This window comes from Pholcus phalangioides, unplaced genomic scaffold (genome assembly GCF_987345545.1).
Source record: "Pholcus phalangioides strain wild (caught in Gottingen) unplaced genomic scaffold, Ppha-v1.0 ptg000010l_1, whole genome shotgun sequence".
In the NCBI taxonomy this organism is placed as follows: Eukaryota; Metazoa; Arthropoda; class Arachnida; order Araneae; family Pholcidae; genus Pholcus; species Pholcus phalangioides.
This window is the reverse complement of record NW_028301603.1, coordinates 16,997,218-17,017,606: the sequence shown is the minus strand read 5'-3', so window position 1 is coordinate 17,017,606 and position 20,389 is coordinate 16,997,218. Positions and strand designations below refer to the sequence as shown.

Below are 20,389 nucleotides of genomic sequence, written 5' to 3'. Positions count from 1 at the left end.
TTTTTTGTCGCCTAGCTCGCACTCATGAAAAAGAGATTTCAAGCGAGCAGTTTCAGATTGAGCAAATCGAGAAAGAATACGTTTCTTTAGAGTCTCATATAAATCGTGTGAGGGAGGATTACGTACTAAATCACTCACGTAAGACAAGATTTTTGTGTCGAGAACGGAAATCACCGAATGAAACTTCGTCTTATCCGCGGTAATGCCTGCCGTGATAAACTGGGATTCCACTTGAAGGAACCATAAATCAACGTCGGCTTCCCAAAATGGAGGCGCACGGAATGAAACACGTGAGACTTCGGTTCCCGAAAGGGAAAGTTCAGTCTGACTAGCAGTTGCTTGCGGATTTGCCATAGCGAAAGAATGAAGACGGCAATAGTCCCACGAAAGAGAGAAATATTCACTCACCACGAAACTGAAATTAAAATCCACGTTGCAGAGAGGTATTCATGATTCGTTGTAACGTACGAGGCTGAACTGGAACAGTGGTTTCAGAAGGTAATATCCGATAGTCCTGAGTCACCAGTTTGTGGACACCATATGTAGTTGCCGGAGGTGATAATGACATTTAAATTGAAGTAGCTATTTATCCATAGTTAAATTTTATTTGACTCCACTAAGACTGTTCAATTCTAGATACGGTTAAATATACGGTTTATTAATTAGAAGAAACACACGGCACGTTAACACATATATACGAAATAATAATACACGGACACACAGTTAAAAGACATTTCTACTCTGCAAGAAACCAAAGCCTTCTCTCCCAAACAGCGGAAGAGAGGCCAAGAAAAGGCGCGCACACATAACGAGGTGTTGGCAGATTTATGCTATTCGAAACCAACACCTACACACTCTTGCCGACAGCATCGCCACAAGTTGATCCTTCCGGGTCTCCAGCGAAAGCGTCAGTCGACGACGGTTACCGTAGGAGGTATTTCGTCTCCTCGCTCACCAAAAAACAGCTCTGAAGATAGAAATGAATTACCTTTTGGGTTAGATAATACAATTGAAAGCCGACGTAGTTGAACCCATCCGTGGTTTTTTTACAATTTTGGGTTCAACTACGTCGGCTTTCAATAGCTCTGAAGATGTCCATCGCAATAGTGGACGAAACGTCTGCTACGAAGCAGTTTGGAACATGGCATAACAACCCGAAAGGTATGAGATTTATTATTTAGAATCAAAATCCATCTCTTCTCTCCGATGGAATATTACATCCGGGTGATTCACGGAAAATTCACTGCTAGGAAAACTCGCAGAGCAAACAATTTACCGGCAACAATTCACCGATAAGAAAAAATTCACCGTAATCACGACCAACACCCCCCCTGTAACTAAGATCAATAGATAAGATCCTATCGGGTTGTCTCTTATCCATAGAGGGTGGTAGCACTACTCGGGGGTCAGACGACAGTGAGATTTGCTAATATAATTTTTTGGGGTTGCAAGTATGTAAATTAATCAGCTGGTATTTTTCAAGCTATAGAGTGGTTAGTGCGATTAAATATACCTTGGTGGGCTCATCCAACGCCCCCTAAAGAAGAGGGTGTTGGCTCACCGAGGTTGCAAAAACAAGCTTTCTGCTCAGAGTGGCGTCTAATCGTTAAAAAAAACGGCATATAGCAGTGATTCTCAACCTGTGGGGCGCGCCCCCCTGGGGGGGAGGGCGCGATAGTACTGAAAGGGGGGCGCTAGCATATCGAAAGAAATATGTATTATTTAAAAAAATGGTTATTTTACTCTGAAAGGAAAGCAAAACAAAATGCATTATAAGATAATAAAAAATAAAATTCGCATTTACACTGATGTAATACACTTCAAATACGACTTTATCAGTACTGCACAATGTATTTAATAATTAGAATACCAATATAAATGAAAAACAAGTTCAATTATTTTTAGTGACTCCCTTGTGCTTGTCTTGAAGAGCAAAGTTTTTCGAAGGAAGGTTTAATATTAGAAATGAACACTCTGAGTTCTTTTTCTATATTTAGTTGAGATCTATATTTTGTCTTCAAAGCAGCCACTGCAGGAAATCCGGTTTCGCAAAGGTAGGATGTTGGAAATGGTAATAGTATACGAAATGCTCTTTCTTTCAGTGCAGAAAACTCATCATCTACCCCTGCCCAAAATTCAAAGAGTGATTTATTACTAAATTGTCTTTTTATTTCGCCACTTGCCGTGAAGTCTATGAAGATTTCTTCTTCAGCAGTTGAGAGACCATGGGGAGTATTTCGAAATGGATCCCTAACCCACTCGTAACTTACTACCAAGTTGTCGTCAGCAAGAAAATACTTTTTGAAATTCTTTGCCAGCATGGATAAATGATTTTCAGTGGTTAGAAAAACCACTTTCACATGCTGTTCTTCAGCTTTGTAAGTTTTAACACATTCATCCACATTTGCAAACATTTCTAAGTTTTTTTTGCTTTAAATTTCTGCTCCACAATTCTAATTTTCTACAAAAAGCATTAACTTTATCACTTGTATCCAACATATGTGTATTTGCTCCTTGGAGTTGAAGATTCAATTTATTTAATTTATCAAATATGTCTACCAAGTAGCTCAATTTCATCACAAATAAACGATCTCGAAACATCTCGGCTTCCGGTCGGTTTTCCTCTTCTAGAAAAATTGCGATTTCATCTCTTAATTCATAAACACGTTGCAAAAATTTCCCACGTGATAACCATCGCGACTCGCAATAAAATAGTAACGCTGAATGTACTGCACCCATATCTTTACAAAGTGCAGAAAAAATTCTTGATTTTAGGGGTCTCATTTTTATATAATTTACTACAGTCACAACCGTTGTTAGCACGTTATTAAGACCAGGGCTCATTTCTTTGGAAGCTAAAGCTTCTCTATGGATCATGCAATGTGTCCAGACACACTGTGGGGATTTTTGTTTCACAAGTGCTTGTATACTTTGAAATTTTCCAGACATTGAACGAGCACCATCGGTGCATATTCCAACGCAATTTTTCCACTCTATGTTTGCGTCGTTTATAAAATCATTTAAGATAGCAAATAATGAGAGTGCTGTTGCTTTGAGTTCTATTTGTTTGCAGAAAAGTAGTTCTTCTACTGCTGACGTACCATCACAAAATCGAACATAAGCAATGAGATGAGCATCTTTATTGCTATCTATTGCCTCATCAAGCTGAATTGAAAACAATTTGTCACGTAACTTCTCGAAAAGCTGATGCTGTACATCTTCAGCTATATCACCAATTCGACGGGCAACAGTATCATTTGAAAGAAGTATGGACTGTAATTGTTTGGCAAAATTATCCCCAAACATAGTTTCTACTCTTCCCCTTCTTTAGCATCTCCCTTCTCTTCTTTACTCCTTTTTTTCTCTTCCCGCAGTCCCCCCCCCCCCAACCGAAACTAAAACTAATGTCGTTAACTCCCACGAATAAAGGGGTCCTTTACTGCAGTTTTTTTTGTCTCGATCAGCTAACACGCAGATTATAACATACACATTCACGATAGATTCGATAGCGATAGGGAACGGGGGGGATACAGAGCTCCCTGTTGGGAGGGATGATTTTTCTAATTGTTGTGAATGGGTTGACATACATCCCACATTGTTCAGTGTTTTCGTGACTTTCTCAGAGGAAAGATTGTTTTATTTTCGTTTAAAATAAGTTGATAAAAGTAATTTTCAGCAAATTATTTGAATGTAATATTCCATATGAAAGTTCCACAAATTTTATGGGGGGGGGGGGGTTGCCCCCCTGTACTGCACTTGTGGGGGCGGGGGGGGCGATGAAAATTATGATTGAAAATTGGGTCGCAAATACTGAAAGATTGAGAAACGCTGCTCTAGAGAGAGCAGGACGTGAGCGGTATCCGCCTTGACAGTGCTGAGAACTGTGTCCCCCAATATCTTTCGTCGGAACATCACGTGACTCGGTGAAAACAAACACGACGTCCCCCCCCCTCCCCCCCTGTTATTTTCTTATGGCATAAATAGGAGTTTAAGACAATAAATGAAAAAATAATTTCAGCTTGGACGAGATAATTCCAAAATTAATGAAAGTTATAATTTCAGCATTAAAGAAAGATAATGTCAGCATTAATGGAAGAAAATATTCTAGAATTAATGTAAGAGATAATTACAGCAATGATAAAAGTGATAATCCCAAAATTAGTGAAAGAATTCATGTGAAAGCGATAATAATAAAATTAATGAAAGATAATTCCAAAATGAAGGAAAGATAATTCCAGAATGAAGGAAAGATAATTCCAGAATGAAGGAAAGCGATAACTCCAACATTAATGAAAAAGAGATAATTCCAAAATTAATGAAAAAGAGATAATTCCAAAATTAATGAAAGAGACAATTTCGGAATTCATGAGATATAATTTCAGAATCAATAAAAGAAATAATTCCAGTATTAACGAAAGAAATAAATCCAGAATTGATGAAAGCAGTTATTTCAGAAGTAATGAAAGAAATAATAATAAAGGAAATAAAATTCCAGAATTAATGGAAGAATATTCAAACAATAATGAAGGAAAATTCCAGAACTGATGAATGAAAATTCAAGAATTGATGAAAGAAATGATTCCAGTATTAATGAAATAAATAACTTAATCTTTTTTCACCTTTAGATGAGTTCTCTATCCTTTTTTTTAATCTTTAAAACCCAATATTTAGAGACCGAATTGTACATTTTTATGGGCAAATTGCCAGGCGGGAACTTTGTTTCCAGAGAGTCCCGTAATTTCCTTGCATTTGATGTCGCTGCAGTCGCGGTGGCTGGATGCTCCCTCCAGTAATATAATCTCGTCTGCTTCTCTTCAGGTTACTTGTTTTTGGCGTCTCCTTGTGTCCTGAAAAAATTACTGAACTGGCAGTTTAAACTTCCAGTTCTGTTCGTGAGCTTAGCTTGTAGGGAACCGACTTCTTCTCTGTCGTCTGCTCATTAAGAGGCTCTTTGTTTTGGACGTCTCCTTGTGCACAAATAAAATAACCGAACTTTTAGTTTCAATTTCCAGTTCAGTTCACGAGCTTTGTTTATAAGGAACTGAGCGGAATAAAGAATATAGTTTTTTCACTTTGAACTTCATCATCACCACATGAGTGACTTTTAAATTTGACATTAGATGGCAGCACATTACTATAAAGTGCAGTGTGGAAAAATTCACTTTTTGCGATCTTACCTGTCGTTTGGTGGTGTGGAGAATGTTTTTTCCTTGGTTTTGAATGTATCCTTGGGTCTTGAAAAAAATTACTGAACTGGAATTTTGATCTTTCAGGTCAGTTTATAAGCTTTGTTTATAAGGAGCGTAGCTGAATGAAGAATTTAGTTTTTTATACCTGAGCTTCTCGTCATCACCACGTAAGGCACTTCTGATTTTGAAAGTAGGTAGCAGCACCAACAATATTTTTAAAAATGAATTTCTTAAAGTACTCTAGAGCAGTGGTTCTCAACCTGGGGCCATATGGCCCCCTTGCGGTCCTGGGATGTTCTAAGGGGGCCACGGGAGAAAATCAGAAGTAAGGTGATCCACGACAGGTAGTGAAGGAAGTCAGAAAGCTGTGAAGAGAAAAGCTTTAAAAATGTAACACATGATTGAAAAATATTACTACTTTCAGAATCCATCAGATCCGTCCATAGAACCAGGGGCATCTTAACCCTTGAGTCTGTGTGGGCATGACCCGGGTCTTCATGTCTATAACGGAGGAAGGGGGATATGGGATCTGGTACTATGATTTTTATATGTAAGTTGTTATTTTCAGCTAAGTATGGAGGGCCGCCAGAGCAGCGGTTGATGTGTTGGGAGGGTCGAGTTATCGTGCAGGTTCGTTCGATCGTCCCGTATTTTACACAGACCATTTTTTACCATATAATTTGACTCCTGGAACTCACTCTTGGATGAGGGTAGAGGGGGGCCACGAGAAAAAAATGTGATCCATAGGGGGGCCATGAGCTGAAAAAGGTTAAGAAACACTGGCATATAGAACAGTAATTGGCTACAATGATAATACTGACGTCGCTCTGCGCATTAATGGCGGATGGTGAAACGGCCTTGATTTTTATGTAGGTTATAGGAAAAGCTGCGGAATATCGATTTGCCCGGAAGAGGGCCCGCGGTGCTGTGGAGACGGCCTTGTTCCCCCACATAGCAAAAAAAAAAAAAATTGGACAACGGTAAGTTTTTTTTAACAAAGCCTCTTACATGACAATCCAGTATTCAGTGAGAATGCGAAAGTATGGCCGAGTAAGACCCACGACATGCTGAGAAACCGTATCCCGTGAACGCAACGGAATTCGCCTTTGTTGCTGGTGTCGAGTATCTTGGCACCGTTGGTGAGGACGCAGAAGCATTTCAGGAACTGCATCAGTTTACGATGGCCAACATTACCTGCAAAACACACCAAAACATTGTGGAAATACTGTTATAGTCAAATACGTATGTACTTCAATAAAGCCAGTCCCCGACTTACGATTGTTTTTAAGTTCTTAACCAAAAGTTTTTGGCGATCTTGGCGATATCCGGCAATGTTTCAACCAGACTCGCTTTCTGCTCTCAAATCAGCGGATTGGCGTGATTTCGTCTCGCGAATCACAATGTTCAGAACAAAGCTGCATTAAGAGTTATCTTTCAAGCGGCTTTGGTTCAGAACGTATATTGTTCCGTAGGTCAGGGAGTGGCTGTTATTTGTTTCTACTGCTTTTTGTTTTTGGAACAGTAATCTTCAACTTTTTGTTTGCGAGCATCATGCCGATCTCCGAAGATTACTACAAACAGTGCTATAACGTGTGTGTGCTGTATTGCCGATGATGATACATCGCGTATTATGCTGCATTGGCGATGGTGGCACATTACGTATTGTGCTGGATTGGAGATGGTTGTGGTGCAATGCCTATTGTGCTGTATTGATTATGGGGATGCATTGCGTATCGAAATGCATTGTGTGTATTGTGATGTTTTGCCAATGGTAGTGCATTGCGTATTGTGCAGTATTGCTGATGGTTGTAGCGCAATGTGTATCGTGGTGCATTGCGTATTTTGCCATTTAGCAGATGGTTCTGCATTGCGTATTGTGTGATGTATTATCGATGGTGGTGCATTGCGTATGGTACTACATTGCCGATGATGGTGCATTGCGTATGGCACTACATTGCCGATGATGGTGCATTGCGTATGGCACTACATTGCCGATGATGGTGCATTGCGTATTGTGCTGTATAGTAGATGGTTCTGCATTGTGTATTGTGCATCGTTGTGCCTATTTAGCTCAAATCGAGTAATTAAGTAATTAGTCAATAGCCATTACGTTAATGTGAGTTTGAGAAAATGTCAAAGCCTGCAGGTGCTATTCTTCTGATGAAGGCCTCGTACGGTTCTCAGGACTCTGAAAAAGTCGAAGTTCCCCCCCCCCTCCCTTATCACAAGGATGTCTATTTCTTAGCATTGTAAATTCATACTCATGTGTTCATTGTGCCCAATGTCCGATGCCATGGTTTCGCCACTTCCAGCTTCATTCATTTTCCCATCGTTATGCAAGTTGTTTACGCCATTGATGTCCAGGTCTATCTGTGGTTCTATTAGGTCCGGCTTGTGCGAGAAGTTGCGCTCGTAGATGGTCAACAAAGTTCCGATCGTGGCCAGGGTCACGAATATGGAGATTATTGTCCTGAAAATTGAAGGAATATTGAGAATTAAATTGTTCACACACACGCACGCACGCGCGCGCACACACACACACACACACACACACACACTCTCTCTCTCTCTCTCTCTCCACTTCACTTCACTTCTGAGATATAGATGGCAGCACTAAAAATCATACACAGCACACAACACTAGATACGCACTCAGACTGTTAGGCACACATACTCACACTTCCGGCACAACTTACTATAGTTTGTTTCAGGTTAACTTTGCAGTGGAGAGAAAGGTAGAGAGTGTATTCCTTCGCCGCAAAATATAGTTCCCATACATCGGAGGTTTATGATGATCATTTATATATATTCAATAGCTCAGTTAAAAATGTAACCTAAAAATGCTACTACTGTGCATTAATAAGATTCAATCACACAATTTAACTTAAACACGTACTCCTATAGTACTAACTTTATTTTTAAAGCGAGAGCCTACTGCTCGTCTCCTTTCCTGGTTAACGACTTATTTCGTAATACAGTCACAGAAAAACGCTCGCTACAATTGGCGTACAAAATAGCCGCCAACTCACATAATTTGATGTATCGGCCTAACATGCCGCCCGGCATTGAAATATTAATTTCAATAAATACGACAATATAAAAACTTGAATACATAAACAAAATTAACATATAAAAAATTCGATGTAGTACAAATATCATATTTGCGAAACAAAAATTAATTATATAAAATACAAATGCACTATATACATACACAAATGTACTATATTATACAATTATAATTTCAAGGCGGAAACCTAATGATTTTTTTTTTTTTCTATCTAAACCCTTCTAATGGCAACAACGCGATTTTACATATTGATCTTTTGAAGATCCCATTCATTGTTTTTACATTTGTAATTCTCACTTTATTATCCCTACCCTGGAAAACCTCCACGACTCTTCCCAAAATCCATTTACAATTTGGGAGGTTTTCTTCTTTCATGACAACCATATCTCCAACATTGATGTTGGGCTTGGAACCTTTCCATTTATTTCGTTGTTGCAAAGTGCTCAAATAATTGTTTTGCCAATGCTTCCAGATTGTTTGCACCAACTTAGATGTACGTTGCCATAAATTCAATCTGTTTTCCTTAACATCAGTCAGTGATGGCTCTACAATGGCAGTGACTGGGCGACCAATGAGGAAATGACCAGGCGTAAGAATATCTAAATCATCTATATCACTAGATAGTGGTGTTAACGGACGTGAATTTAAAATTCCCTCTACTTGATTGACAATAGTTAACAGTTCTTCGTATGTTAGTTTCGAATTCCCAACTACACGTTTCAAATGGTGCTTAAAGGATTTTACTCCGGCCTCCCACAAACCACCAAAGTTGGGTGCTCTGGGAGGTATAAACTGCCACTGAATACCTTCTGCTGATAAATAGTTGACGAGATTGTTATTACTCTGCACAATATCGGCATACCAATTTTTCAGAGTTTTATTAGCACTTACGAATTTTTTTGCATTATCGCTGAACATTTTTTGAGGTTTGCCTCTCCTGGCAACAAATCTTTTCAAGCAAGAGATAAATGCTTCGGATGTCAAATCAGACACTATTTCCAAATGAGTGGCCTTCGTGACCATGCATACAAAAATGCAAATATACACCTTGTGGTAGATCCCCTTTCTCTGGCCCTTATATTTTATCAGAAACGGTCCACAAAAGTCGACACCAGAGCAGTTAAAGGGATAGTTCACAGTGACTCTTTCTTTAGGTAAATCCCCCATGAGTTGTTCTACTGTTACAGGTTTTATCTTGAAACAAGTGATACAGTCATGTACAACCTTACGACACGTATCTCTGCCACGTAATGGCCAAAATTCTCTCCTCAAAGAATACAATAAATTTTGCGGACCAATGTGTAAATATTTTTTATGATGATGCTCAATGATCATTCTAGTGAGCTTATGTTTTGATGGTAATATGATCGGATGTTTTTGACTATCACTTATTTGACTGTGCCTTAAACGACCACCTACTCGCAAAATATCCTTTTCGTCTAAGTATGGAAGTAAGTTTTTTATCTTGTCTGTTGCCAATTTCCCTTTTCTAAGATTGGATATGTCACCTTTAAACTCTATTTCTTGTGCGCAACGAACTAGATATTGCATACTACCTTGAAGTTCCTGATGTGACAAAGGACCATTTCGCTTATTAAGTGGATTTCTCGAATTATGGATGAACCTGAAAACAAAACTAAGAATGCGAATTAATTTAGCATAATCATTTGTAATGCAAAATAAAGAATCCATGAAAACTTCGTTCAGATTTAGAGTCAAAGTCACATCAGCATATTTCTTGAACTCTCGGAGATAATCTGCATCGGATGTAATAGGATAATCTCCATCTGTGGAGTCGATAGTTCTCTCATGAAGAAACCCTGGTCCATTCCACCATAAAGTCTGATCGATGTACAACAGTGAAACCAAAAAAATCTTCTTTAGGGTTCCATCTTAAACCCAAAGTTTTCACCGTGTCATTTTCAGGATCCTGAAAGCAATATTCTCGTTCATGAACAGGAACATTGTTCAACAATGCATTTTCGTTGGAGCACCACTTGTGTAAATCCATGCCTCCACATTTTAACATAGAAATCAGCTGTTGCTGCAATTCAATGGCACTTGTTATGTCGTTAGAACCAGTTAGAATATCATCAACATAAAAATCAGTATGAGTTGCGCAAGCAGCAAGAGGATATTTCTTCTGTTCGTCATAAGCTAACTGCCTTAACACCCTAGTGGCTAAATATGGTGCACATTTTGTTCCATATGTTACTGTAAGTAACTTATACAGTTTGGGTTCATCTAACGGACTTTCTTTCCATAAGATGCATTGTAAGTTGCAATGATCAGGATTGACCCAGATCTGCCTGTACATCTTTTTCACATCGGCAGTGAAAGCGATTTTATGTCTTCTAAATCTTAGCAGTATCGAAAAGATGTCTTCTTGGACCACACCCCCATTTAACAAGCAGTTGTTAAGTGATAATCCATTGGTAGAAGGGGCTGATGCGTCGAAAACTACTCTTAATTTAGTGGTACTGCTATCAGGTTTGTAGACTCCATGGTGAGGCATAACATATTTTATATCCTCATGTCCCTCCATCATCTCCTGCATGTGACCCAAGTCCTCATACTCGGCCATAAAATTTTTGTAAAGAACAGACATTTGGGGATTTTTATCCAATTTTTTCAACAACCAATTCAGCCTTTGCTCAGCTAATTGCATGGATTCCCCAGGTTCAACATTTTCCTTCATCGGAAGATCAACTATATATTCCCCTCTTTCATTTCTACGATGGGTTTTTACAAAATGATCCTCGCAAAAAAGTTCTTCTTTGCTTTTCAGGGGTAGCTTCTCCTCAACAGATTCAATTTCCCAAAACTTCCTAATGGATTGATCTAACACCTCAACTTCTCTCGAGAGAAAACAGCATTGCTGAGATGACGAGTGAGAAATTGTCCCGGAGACTATGTACCCAAATACAGAATTCTGAAGCAACACTTCGTTGCTGAGATACAGCTGTCCGCTCTTCAATGCCTCAAAAAATATTTTTGCTCCGATCAAAAGTTGTATTTTCCCTGGCTTGGAAAAATGTGGGTCAGCAAGTTTAACTCCTTCGGGAAACTTCAAGCCAGATAAATCAAAAGGAGACGATGGGGTGAAATCTGTTATTTTGGATACAATCAAAAAATCCAATTCTTTCTTGAACTCGCCGCTTTTATTTGCGACTACCCCGGTAGTTTTGTTTTTCACGGTATGTGACAAGCCATTAATGCCACAAACGGGGGCATAAACTTTTTCTTTCTTCAACCCGAGGGCTTCGGCGCAGCTTGTTGTCATCATGTTCACTTGACTACCATTATCGAGTATGGCCCTAACTCGAGTCTCTTTTCCTTGGGAATCGCAGACGTAAACATTCACAGTACTGAGAAGTGCTGATGAATTTGTGTTTATCACATTGCACAGACTATGAAGAACATCTGGCTGTTGGCCCCCTACTGCTCCTCCCTCTGAGGGTATGGGGGAAGCGCTTTCGCTTTTTCGTTGGATGACATCTTTATTGCTTTTTGGAGACGCCGTTTCTCACCGATGTAAGAGAGTGTTGTGTCTCAAATTGCAAATAGAGCAAATGACCTTTGATAAGCACTGAGACGTAATATGGCCAATTTTTAAGCAACAATAGCATAAATTATGCTTTCGCACAAATTCATATCTTTGCGAAACACTCATTCTTTGAAATTTTACACATTTATATAATGCATGAAAACCTCTGCAAGAGGCACAAGATCTTGTATATTCTTTGATATTATCACTATCATATACCATGAAAGCTTTTGCTTTCGGTTGTATTCTGCGGTCAGGCTGCTGCTGACGACTATTTATTTTTCCGACACTTTCAAGCATTATACTTCTTTTTTCAATGAATTCCAGAAAATTGTCTAGTTTAGGAACCTCAGTAGATGTTAATGTTAACTCATATTCCTTTCTGGATTCTTTATCTATTTTCTGAAGTAATACATTCAGTAACATGGTGTCTGATAAATCATTTCTTTCAAATTTTAATGATTTCAACTCTCTTAAATTTCTATTTACATTGTCAATTAGATTGCGCAATTCCTTAGCTGACTCATGTCGAACTTTAGCGCAATTTATTAAAGCTTGAATATGAGTGTCAACAATTATTCTTTTGTTTTCATAACGTGTTGTTAACGCCTCAAACAAAGAAGCATAGCTTTCGTCAGCTGTTTCAAGCTTTTTTGCATCCCCTTTTAATGATGCTCGCAAATAATACAGCTTTTGTACGTCGGTTAATTGTTCGTTGCCTTCAATTAAACACTTAAATTGATTTTTGAACTGACTAAATTCCTCATACTTGCCAGAAAATTCTGGTAGAGGAATGTCTGGCAATTTTATACGTGAAATTTCTTTACGCTCATCAACATTAACTTTATGATGACTTTTCATCGACTCTTGGTAGAAAAGAAATCTTACCTCCAGAGTTTCTAGTCGCTCATCTATGTGCAGCAGCTCTTCGTCGAACACGCTAATGTCTATAGTCTATAGCGTATAATATTTTCCTCAATGCTTCAAAATTTTTTTTGATGTCGGCGATATTGTTCAATTTCACATCAAGTAATTGTTTTGAATCCACTGATGGCTCAAAGTCCTTAGCAAAATTTTCTAGTTGAGTAACTTTAGATTTTACAGTTCCTTTTTGACGATTATATTTAGCATTGATTTTCAATTACCTGTGGCTATAGACGGACCATATATTCAATAGCTCAGTTAAAAATGTAACCTAAAAATGCTACTACTGTGCATTAATAAGATTCAATCACACAATTTAACTTAAACACGTACTCCTATAGTACTAACTTTATTTTTAAAGGGAGAGCCTACTGCTCGTCTCCTTTCCTGGTTAACGACTTATTTCGTAATACAGTCACAGAAAAACGCTCGCTACAATTGGCGTACAAAATAGCCGCCAACTCACATAATTTGATGTATCGGCCTAGCAATATAGAATATTTCAAATTTTTTTATGATTTTGAAAAAGATACTGAAAAAATATCGTTTTGAACCAATGTATATTCGTTTAAAATTTTTAAATTAGAAAAATATTGGTTACCATTATCAAAAATCCATGGCGAGCTCAAGAACATTTTGGCGCGATTTCCAAGAAATTTTCCCCGCCAATATCACTATCACGCTTTTTTTTTTTGATTGCACTATATATATATTATATCGTCATTTTGTTGAATTTTTTCCGATACAATTTTTCATTTAGTTTTGCATGTAGTTATAGGCCTCTACATTCAGACGAATATTCAATTAGTTTTTTTTTTTTCTCGCGAAAATAACCTCCAACGAACATAGATTACAGGAAGTGTCCCTCTTCCACGATACCGCTGTGAGAGGCTCTCTTTATGGGTGTAGGTTACGGTTCCAGACCCCCCCCCCCCTTTTTTATATCTATTTCTTGCCGTGTTCGTAGGATAGGGGTGGTTTCTGAATTCCAATAGCCCATAGCGGAGGGTGTTGACATAAGTAATGTCTCTTTTGCGTCCACACCAACACGCCATCTTCTCCCTCACAGCAGAGGCTGTTCCTCCAGATGCCCCTTCGGTGTCTATCCAGATAAATATAAATAAGCAAGAGAGAGAGACCTGCAATGGTTTAGGCTTGCAGTGTATTTTTTTCTTCTGTGACAGTTGTATCTTTCTTTTCACCAGAGATAGACACGCTAAAACGTTCTCCGTTCTTTTTGGCAATAATGCATAAAGCACGTTATTGAAAAAGAAGAGGAATTTTGGATTGCAGGTGGCTTGATGGAGCAACAACAATTAATAAGTAATAGAGAATCAGATAGTTCTACAACGTCAAGTGAGGGTTCCATCGAATGGGAATCCGTGAAAAATTACTAAAACTGTAGTGATAACAAGTGGCATCGACGTATATGAGTTCGGGTGGGTGAGCGACGGAAATTTCGGCAAGAAAAGTGAGTAAAAGAATTCTAAATTTTTCCGTATCATTTTTATTATTATTTGGGGCTATTCCCAAATTCAAACGTGAAAACCGGGTTAATAAGGGTTACTAAGATACTTTTCAATAAATGAAATGATTTCAAAAACCGCACTTTAATTTCTGAAAGTATCGACGATGGTTTTTTTTTCTATTAGCTAATTTTTTGTTACTAACTCACTGCAATTTTTTCTACAAGCATTACGTTACACGTAAAAAATATTATTTTCTGCCCGATTGGCGAGAATCGTCCATACCTTACCGAGGCTGCGCATCGATACATAGGTTAAGAGGCTTTCGTTGTCATAGCAACGAGTGATGCGGTTCCCTCGTAGCTTCCTCTTCACTGCAAAGTTAACCTGAAACGGACTATAGGTAGTAAATCGCCCATGGCGATAGACCTAAGTTGTGCTCGGCTTGAAAAAGAAAAACATTTTGGTCCCATTTGTGTCCGTTATCGCGAGGTTCTATTGTACCGTTAGAGCAGGGGTGCACAACTTCAGGCCAGCGGATCGAATGCGGCCCCTCAAAAGTCTCTCCAGTGGAAAAGTATCAATACACACAACACAATAAAATACGTTCGCTGACCATATTTCTTTCAGAAAAATACGGGATATCGCTACAAAAAATAAGAAAGGCAATTAACGTTGCCAGTTATAACGGAAATGATTGTCAAAGGCAAGTTGAGTTGCCACTTACAGCCAAAAAAGAAATTGTGACAAGTAAAGTTTTCATTTACAGCAACTTTTTTTTACAATTACAGCAAAAAAAAAAAAAAACTATAAAAAAAGCGAAATTGCCATTTACAGCCAGAACAATTGTCAAAGGCAAGTAAAATTTTCAATTACAGCAAAAAATAAATAAATAAATAAAATTGAATGGCAAGTACAGTTGTAATTTACACAGCCAAAAAAAAAAAAAAAATTCAAATTCAAGTTAGGTTGCCAATTACAGCCAGAAAAATTGTCTAAGACAAGTAATGTTGCCAACTACAGAAGAAAAAACTATCAAATGTGAGCAAAGTTCCCGGTTATAAAATAAATGACAAATTACAGTAAAACTCCCCCAGTTACAACTAAAAAACTCGTCGAAGGCAAGTAAAGTTGCCACCTACCGCTTGAAATTTCTCAAAAATTGCCAATCGCGGAAAATCATAGGCACTGCGATTGCACTGAACTTTAATTCTCTAAAAACAACATATATTTTTGACAAATATGTGAGATATGTGAGATGAATGCATTCATTTGATTATAAGTAATTATGATAGAGTCGTAATTATCATAATATAATTTATGTCATACAAATAATCTTAATTCTTGATCTCAAAAATTCAACTAAACCTTGTTGAAAGTAAGACGTGAAAAACGGGACCCTTTTTAAAAACAGTCAGGATGGCCAAAACTATGGAAGTATCCCGTAAAATACGGGTCATATGGTTATTCATTATACGTATATAAGTTTCTAGTCTAAGAGGTAAAAATAAATAATACGATAACACCGTTAGAGAGATAAGAAAAGTGCGCTTTCCCTCCGTAAAAATCAACCAAGGCAAATTTTTACGCGGTCGCTTCTCGTGATGCGAGCAAGTTTGCCAAATTTTGGCGACTTCTGGAATGGGGTGATGCATGTATCTCCAGAATAAGTGGATTGCGACCCGGGGGGGGGGAGGGTTCCATTGCATTTTTTTTTCTGTCTACTCCTATAGTTTAGAGCTCTGAGACATGATTTTAGATCAATTACTTACAACATGACTATCGCTGGTGCATCCCACGGAATGGTTCGAGACCTGCACAGAATCCCAGTCATCCTCATCGGTCCGAGAGGGTTAGATGCCAATTTTTCTGCCGAAATAAAAATCATTAGACAACATTAAAAACTTATGTATAACATGGTGGCATCGGTGATTGTAACCATGCACTTACTTGTAATGGGAGTTACATTGGCGAGTGAATCTTCATCGCATGTATCCGGAACGCACACTCCAATCGTCAGTGGAAGAGTCACGTTCTGTTTCTAATATACACAGATCCATCGTTATTGGACAATGCGGTTTTTTTTCTTTCATTGAAACAGAAAATCGATTGCTAATGGTCGATTGTATTTGTACATACCTTGATCTTTATGTTTAAATCGTGGTTCAGCAAGCAGTACCGTCCATTGAATGGTGTCTTGTTTCCAGCTGCAGGAGCCGATGTGTTGAGGCATTCGAAGTAGTCGCCCTGCCATACGAAATTACCTTCTATAATGCCATTAGCGGGCTTCCCAGCAGCGTCCAACACTGTCGTATACATAGATTAATATAGAGTTATCATAATAGTGGAAATGCAAATTAGTACTGGATGTCTGTCATTAAATTCGGACTATTCTGGCCTGTCTGTCGGCCCGGCGCGGATCCATGGTGATGTATCGGGAGGGGGATGGGCAGACACATTTTCCCATATTATCGGGCTCTCTTGGAAAGGGCAATCGCTCTCATTGCGAAAGAGCAAAAAAAATTGCCCACTTTTATTTAGTTTCACTTTATCATAACTGATCCGATTTTTTTTTCGTTTCCACCCACACCTACAGTGTGGAATTGTGGGTAATATTCTTCGGTCAGCGAGACGCGGTCAGCGCGTCTCGCTTCGCAATGAGTCACCAAAATGAACACAGGTGAGAGCGTGACTATTTACGGTACGAAACTAGAAGTAGCATTGTAGCGACGCGTATGTGCGTACATAAAGCCCTTTTTTTTTTAATTCTGCGTGCAGTAACTAAAGTGCAGCAACTCTGTTGTTTTAGTAATTGTGGTGCAGCAATGACCTCTATGACGGAGAATGTCGAGAAGAAAAGCCGTGTAGGAAGATGATTACAGTGGAACTTCAGTTAACGAGCAGTTCACGTAACGAGCGAAACTTTTGAACAAATTTTGACTCGGTTAACGAGTGACGATTCGCATTACGAGCAAAAATTTTGCGCTTTTTTATTCATTCTTACGTTATTACAACTGAGCCGATGGTTTTCCGCTTTCGTCCACACACGTACTGTGGAATAGTGAGTAATGTTCTCCATTAGACTCTCTGGTCAGCGTGACCCAAACGAAAAAGGAACACACGTGCCAGCGCCATGCGAAAATTAGCAGACTTTAATCGCTCAAAATTAATGGTAATCAAACTTTTCAACTCACTTAAAGCATTCCTTCCATCTTCCCTTGTTTGATTATTCATATTACACTTCGATAACAATGCGTTTTCAATCGTCTGAAACAACTGTTTACAAGAGGCATGAAAACTGGCGTCTTCATCGTTAGCCGCCATGTTGCCACCCAGCGTGACTGTTTATGATACGAAACTAGATGCAGCATTGCAACTACGCTTGAAGTTTTTTTTTAATTCTGCTTTGACAAACTGTGGGGGTGATTGCATTATTCAACGTGACTTTGAGAGTTGATGTTCTATCTCGGTTATAAGCGGGATCGACTGTACGTTACATACGTTAACTATTTTCATCGCCGAATAATGAGTAAAAAATTAAGAACAGAACTGCAAATAAATGAATTTGCTGCGTCCTCCTGTAGTAGACAATAACAATTTTCCGTATTCAGTTCACACGCTTTGCTACCTGACTTTCAGTAAACAGTTTTGCTTCGAAATCATATTAAACATGTCTGAGTCATCATGCTTGCTCTAATGCCAAATTCTGCAGTTATTTCAAGGTTTTTTGACGCATCTGTGTATAAAACTTCACTCCTCTACACTGTCTCCCCCCCCCCCAAAATGACGACATTTGCGTGCATTCTGTTCGACTTTGCCTTGAATTTCTATCGTCATTACCTCCTAGAAAAGGGGTCCTCAACGTATGGCCTTTCGGGCCACATTTGGCTCTCGCAGCTTTTTGTTGTGGCCCGCCGAACATTTTCAGAAAATGGTTGAAAACATTGAAAATCGATTAATTCTAGAGTTTGTTAAAGAAATGATTTCGAAATTAGTGAAGGAAGTAATTTCGGAATTAATGAAAGAGATAATTTCGGAATTGGTGAAAGAAATAAATAATTCTAGAATAAATGAGAGAAATATTTTATGTTAAATTTATATGTCGTGTGTATTGTATTGTATTATTTATTATATAATAATATTATGGTGTTCTTTTTATTTGACAAAAGAATTGTGTTGTACATTATTATTGATTGAATGCCGTTCATATTAGTCATTTTCATGTAAATGAATAATTGTGGAACGAATCTCTCATCCGAGTATCCATTCTTTCCTAAGGGGGAGTTTGATTCGATAATTAGCGATTCCGATAACGAGCACGTTTACGTTCAAACAAATTATGCTGGTTAACCCAATAGAAATTGAATTACCTTATGGATCAGACAATATACTAGGTTTCCAAACAAAGAGTCGAATTGACAAGAGAAACTTTCCTCCTCAAAGGACCGAGGTTTTCCTCCTTTTCCTCTTGTTGTCGGTCATTTCAATTCGACTGTTTGTCTGGAACATCGAGTAACTCCCGCTATAAGGAGTATTTTCACTATCTCCCAATTATTTTCTTTGCTACTGATGAAGGAACTTCATACAAGGAAACAGTTATTTTCCGGATATTATGCTGAGGTGAGCTTGGAAAGAAAAGTCATCACGTCTCCGCCGGGACTCGAACCCAGGCCCTCTTGCATACCGGGCAAGCATGCTACCATCTACACCACTGGAGACACATGAATCTGCCTTCCTAATTTCACGCACTGTGTCGTGAGGCGCTGAAGTAGAGGCATTAGTAGCCTCTCTTAACTTCAGGAAATGGCCCCCGGGTGGGACGGTTTAGAGAGATATAGATGGCTTTTTTCTCAGCCAGGGATATCAAGGAAACAGGGGGTTCGAGTCCCGGCGGAGACGTGATGACTTTTCTTTCCAAGCTCACCTCAGCATAATATCCGGAAAATAACTGTTTCCTTGATATCCCTGGCTGAAAAAAAAAGCCATCTATATCTCTCTGAACTTCATACAGTTCCGAAACTCGTCTAGCCGTGGTTTCTTTTTTCCAATTTCGAGTCTACACGCGTTGGTGTTTCCCTAGTAAGGATAACCCAAGTTCCACTGTATGAGACTGATGCCAATCTTTCTAAATGTAATTTGGTTGCCCATGCGTAGTTAGGTCCCTGGTAAGGGATGGTAAGTAAATGATAGCTAGAGCAGGGGGGGGTGCTAAAAAATTTTAGGGTTTTTTTTTGACAATATCAGAAATGCATCACGTTTAAATATTTCCGTATAAAAAGCCAAGACTGGACTTACTTCTCAAGGACCATTCTTCGCCGACACTGTCGATCATCCTCTCGAGATCGCGCCGACATCTTTCTAGGGCGTCCCCGCTTCCAGAGTATCCAGAGTTTACGTTTCGGAAGTATTCTGCGTTGTTACACTGAATGGACCGCTGAGGTCCCGTGAATATCTGCCCTGGACAGTGGCGATTCCGGAGTACGTTCCGAACGGAATCTTCCGTCAGAGGCTTCAGTTCCGTACCCGAAACGCATTGCAGCAAAAACACCCACCCGAATAGGCGCAATGCTAATACACCGGAGATGTACATTTGTGAATTGAAAGATGAACACCGTTTACAGTCGAGTCAGCATGACAAGGAAAGCCGATGACTAGTGAGAAAAACTAGAAAAAACATGGAACTATATCACGTGTGCGAGGCAACAACCGCGTCAAATGGCAAGATGCCAAATTATAGCTTGAAGTCAATCGTCCAAATACCATAATGAGTTGAAATAACAAATATCACGCCTTTTGTTTTTGTGTGCACAAAGAAAGATGAGGAGATCACTATTACATCCGTGGAAGAATTCTTAAGGAATAAAAACCAAATGCGGTAGAACCTGGTAAAGGTGTTCTGCTTTTTTTGTAGAGTGTGGGCCACTCCACTGATCTCAAAACGTGTCACGGGCCACTTAATTAAAAGATTTGAAAGTGTGCCGCGATCCATTTGATTATTCTGAAAATGGTTTCTTGAGTGACCTGAAACTGTGCAGGACGGAACCAAAGGCCCATTGGTCGGTGCCTAAAAAGCGACGGCTGGCATGTGCAGATGCTGAAAAGGATGATGGAATGAGCCAAATAGAATCTACAGAAGGCCCAACTCGGAAGGGGAGAGGCCTCGAGGACGGAACCAAGGACCTTTTGGTCGGCGCCTA

General features: G+C 39.0%; 1 protein-coding gene across 1 annotated transcript in view; it reads right to left on the bottom strand.

Moving 5' to 3' along the window:
* Positions 1-19,834, bottom strand: part of LOC149081012 (uncharacterized) — a 58,848-nt gene extending 39,014 nt beyond the window's left edge. The window contains exons 1-6 of the mRNA XM_089238283.1: positions 19,488-19,834; positions 16,332-16,498; positions 16,143-16,233; positions 15,965-16,061; positions 7,451-7,659; positions 6,198-6,383 (exon numbers count right to left, since the gene is read on the bottom strand). Of these exons, the coding sequence (XP_089094409.1) occupies positions 6,198-6,383; positions 7,451-7,659; positions 15,965-16,061; positions 16,143-16,233; positions 16,332-16,498; positions 19,488-19,782 (1,045 nt within the window). The 5' untranslated portion in view covers positions 19,783-19,834. The remainder of the gene's footprint in view (positions 1-6,197; positions 6,384-7,450; positions 7,660-15,964; positions 16,062-16,142; positions 16,234-16,331; positions 16,499-19,487) is intronic.
* Positions 19,835-20,389: the final 555 nt, after the last annotated feature.